General features: G+C 45.4%; 2 protein-coding genes across 2 annotated transcripts in view; one reads left to right on the top strand and one right to left on the bottom strand.

The window, feature by feature from the left end:
* Positions 1 to 1,891: 1,891 nt before the first annotated feature.
* LOC117442043 (mitofusin-2-like) overlaps positions 1,892 to 2,649 on the top strand; it is a gene marked incomplete at its 5' end in the record, with an annotated part of 15,450 nt that continues 14,692 nt past the window's right edge. Inside the window, one exon of the mRNA XM_034078035.1 lies at positions 1,892 to 1,996. Coding sequence (XP_033933926.1) covers positions 1,892 to 1,996 — 105 coding nt within the window. The remainder of the gene's footprint in view (positions 1,997 to 2,649) is intronic.
* LOC139433361 (tetra-peptide repeat homeobox protein 1-like) overlaps positions 2,171 to 2,649 on the bottom strand; it is a 1,089-nt gene continuing 610 nt past the window's right edge. Inside the window, exon 1 of the mRNA XM_071202335.1 lies at positions 2,171 to 2,649. This exon is cut by the window's right edge and continues 610 nt beyond it. Coding sequence (XP_071058436.1) covers positions 2,171 to 2,649 — 479 coding nt within the window.

The following is a 2,649-nucleotide window of genomic DNA, read 5'->3' as shown; positions in this document are numbered from 1 at the left end:
TAAAAGTAGAAGTACTCAGGTCTTGTACCCGAGTAAAAGTAGAAGTACTCAGGTCTTGTACTCGAGTAAAAGTAGAAGTACTCAGATCTTGTACTTGAGGAAAAGTAGAAGTACTCAGGTCTTGTACTTGAGTCAAAGTATAAGTACTCAGGTCTCGTACTTGAGTCAAAGTAGAAGTACTCAGGTCTTGTACTTGAGTCAAAGTAGAAGTACTCAGGTCTTGAGTAAAAGTAGAAGTACTCAGGTCTTGTACGTGAGTAAAAGTAGAAGTACTCAGGTCTTGTACTTGAGTAAAAGTAGAAGTACTCAGGTCTCGTACTTTAGTAAAAGTAGAAGTACTCAGGTCTTGTACTTGAGTCAAAGTAGAAGTACTCAGGTCTTGAGTAAAAGTAGAAGTACTCAGTTCTTGTACTTGAGTAAAAGTAGAAGTACTCAGGTCTTGTACTTGAGTAAAAGTAGAAATAATCAGGTCTTGTACTTGAGTCAAAGTAGAAGTACTCAGGTCTTGAGTAAAAGTAGAAGTACTCAGTTCTTGTACGTGAGTAAAAGTAGAAGTACTCAGGTCTTGTACTTGAGTGAAAGTAGAAGTACTCAGGTCTTGTAGTCGAGGAAAAGTAGAAGTACTCAGGTCTTGTACTCGAGTAAAAGTAGAAGTACTCAGATCTTGTACTTGAGGAAAAGTAGAAGTACTCAGATCTTGTACTTGAGTAAAAGTAGAAGTACTCAGGTCTTGTACTCGAGTAAAAGTAGAAGTACTCAGGTCTTGTACTTGAGTAAAAGTAGAAATAATCAGGTCTTGTACTTGAGTCAAAGTAGAAGTACTCAGGTCTTGAGTAAAAGTAGAAGTACTCAGTTCTTGTACGTGAGTAAAAGTAGAAGTACTCAGGTCTTGTACTTGAGTGAAAGTAGAAGTAGTCAGGTCTTGTAGTCGAGGAAAAGTAGAAGTACTCAGGTCTTGTACTCGAGTAAAAGTAGAAGTACTCAGATCTTGTACTTGAGGAAAAGTAGAAGTACTCAGATCTTGTACTTGAGTAAAAGTAGAAGTACTCAGGTCTGGTACTCGAGGAAAAGTAGAAGTACTCAGGTCTTGTACTTGAGTAAAAGTAGAAGTACTCAGGTCTTCTACTCGTGTAAAAGTAGAAGTACTCAGGTCTTGTAGTCGAGGAAAAGTAGAAGTACTCAGGTCTTGTACTTGAGTAAAAGTAGAAGTACTCAGGTCTTGTACTCGAGTAAAAGTAGAAGTACTCAGGTATTGTACTCGAGTAAAAGTAGAAGTACTCAGGTATTGTACTCGAGTAAAAGTAGAAGTACTCAGATCTTGTACTCGAGTAAAAGTAGAAGTACTCAGGTCTTGTACTTGAGTAAAAGTAGAAGTACTCAGGTCTTGTGGTGATCGGGACAAAAAGAGAGAGAATCTTTGTTGTTGAGTCTCTTTTCACAGAGGGGACACATGTTGATGTAGAGACATGAAGAAGAGGGGACACATGTTGATGTAGAAGAGACATGAAGAAGAGGGGACACATGTTGCTGTAGAAGAGACGTGGTAGAAGAGACATGAAGAAGAGGGGACACATGTTGATGTAGAAGAGACATGAAGAAGAGGGGACACATGTTGATGTAGAAGAGACATGAAGAAGAGGGGACACATGTTGATGTAGAAGAGACATGTGTCCCCTCTGTGTAAGGAGAGAGTCTCTTCACACCGAGGGGACACATGCTGATGGAGAAGAGACATGTGTCCCCTCTGTGTAAGGAGAGAGTCTCTTTACACCGAGGGGACACATGCTGATGTAGAAGAGACATGTGTCCCCTGACATGCTGATGACAGGAAGTGGATGTTGCTACAAGGTGACCTTTAAGCGTGCTCTGATGGATGCTTGGTGTGTGTCAGGTGGAGGCGGCGCTGTCCAATCAGATCCGATCACTTCCTGTTTTGGTGGACGAGTTCAGAGCCGACTTCAGCCCAACACAGCACACTCTGCAGCTCTACAAAACTGTGAGTGTTCAGCAGCCATCCCATAATACTCTACTGTCTACAGGTGGAAGGACGCATCTCAGCAGCTCCCTTTACACACCAGGACAAGGACACTCAGGCACAAGGACACTGGGGAGGAGGCACTGAGTCGCCTCGTGCTCAGAACAGAACACGAGCTTCACCCAAAGCAGGGTTCTAGCAGGATGCTATGTCCTGCTGAAAGGCCAGAGTCCTTCCCGAGTAGAGAGGACCAGGACCTGACAGAGGACCAGGACCTGACAGAGGACCAGGACCTGAAAGAGGACCAGGACGTGACACAGGACCAGGACCTGACAGAGGACCAGGACCTGAAAGAGGACCAGGACCTGACAGAGGACCAGGACCTGACAGAGGACCGGGACCTGACAGAGGACCGGGACCTGACAGAGGAGCGGGACCTGACAGAGGACCGGGACCTGACAGAGGACCGGGACCTGACAGAGGACCGGGACCTGACAGAAGACCAGGACCTGACAGAGGACCAGGACCTGACAGAGGACCAGGACCTGACAGAGGACCAGGATCTGACAGAGGACCAGGATCTGACAGTGGACCAGGACCTGACAGAGGACCAGGACCTGACAGAGGAGCAGGAACTGACAGAGGACCAGGACCTGACAGAGGACCAGGACCTG

The sequence above is a fragment of the Pseudochaenichthys georgianus genome, unplaced genomic scaffold (genome assembly GCF_902827115.2).
Source record: "Pseudochaenichthys georgianus unplaced genomic scaffold, fPseGeo1.2 scaffold_2368_arrow_ctg1, whole genome shotgun sequence".
Classification (NCBI taxonomy): domain Eukaryota; kingdom Metazoa; phylum Chordata; class Actinopteri; order Perciformes; family Channichthyidae; genus Pseudochaenichthys; species Pseudochaenichthys georgianus.
The sequence above is the reverse complement of the archived record's forward strand: the minus strand, read 5'-3'. Positions and strand labels throughout refer to the sequence as shown.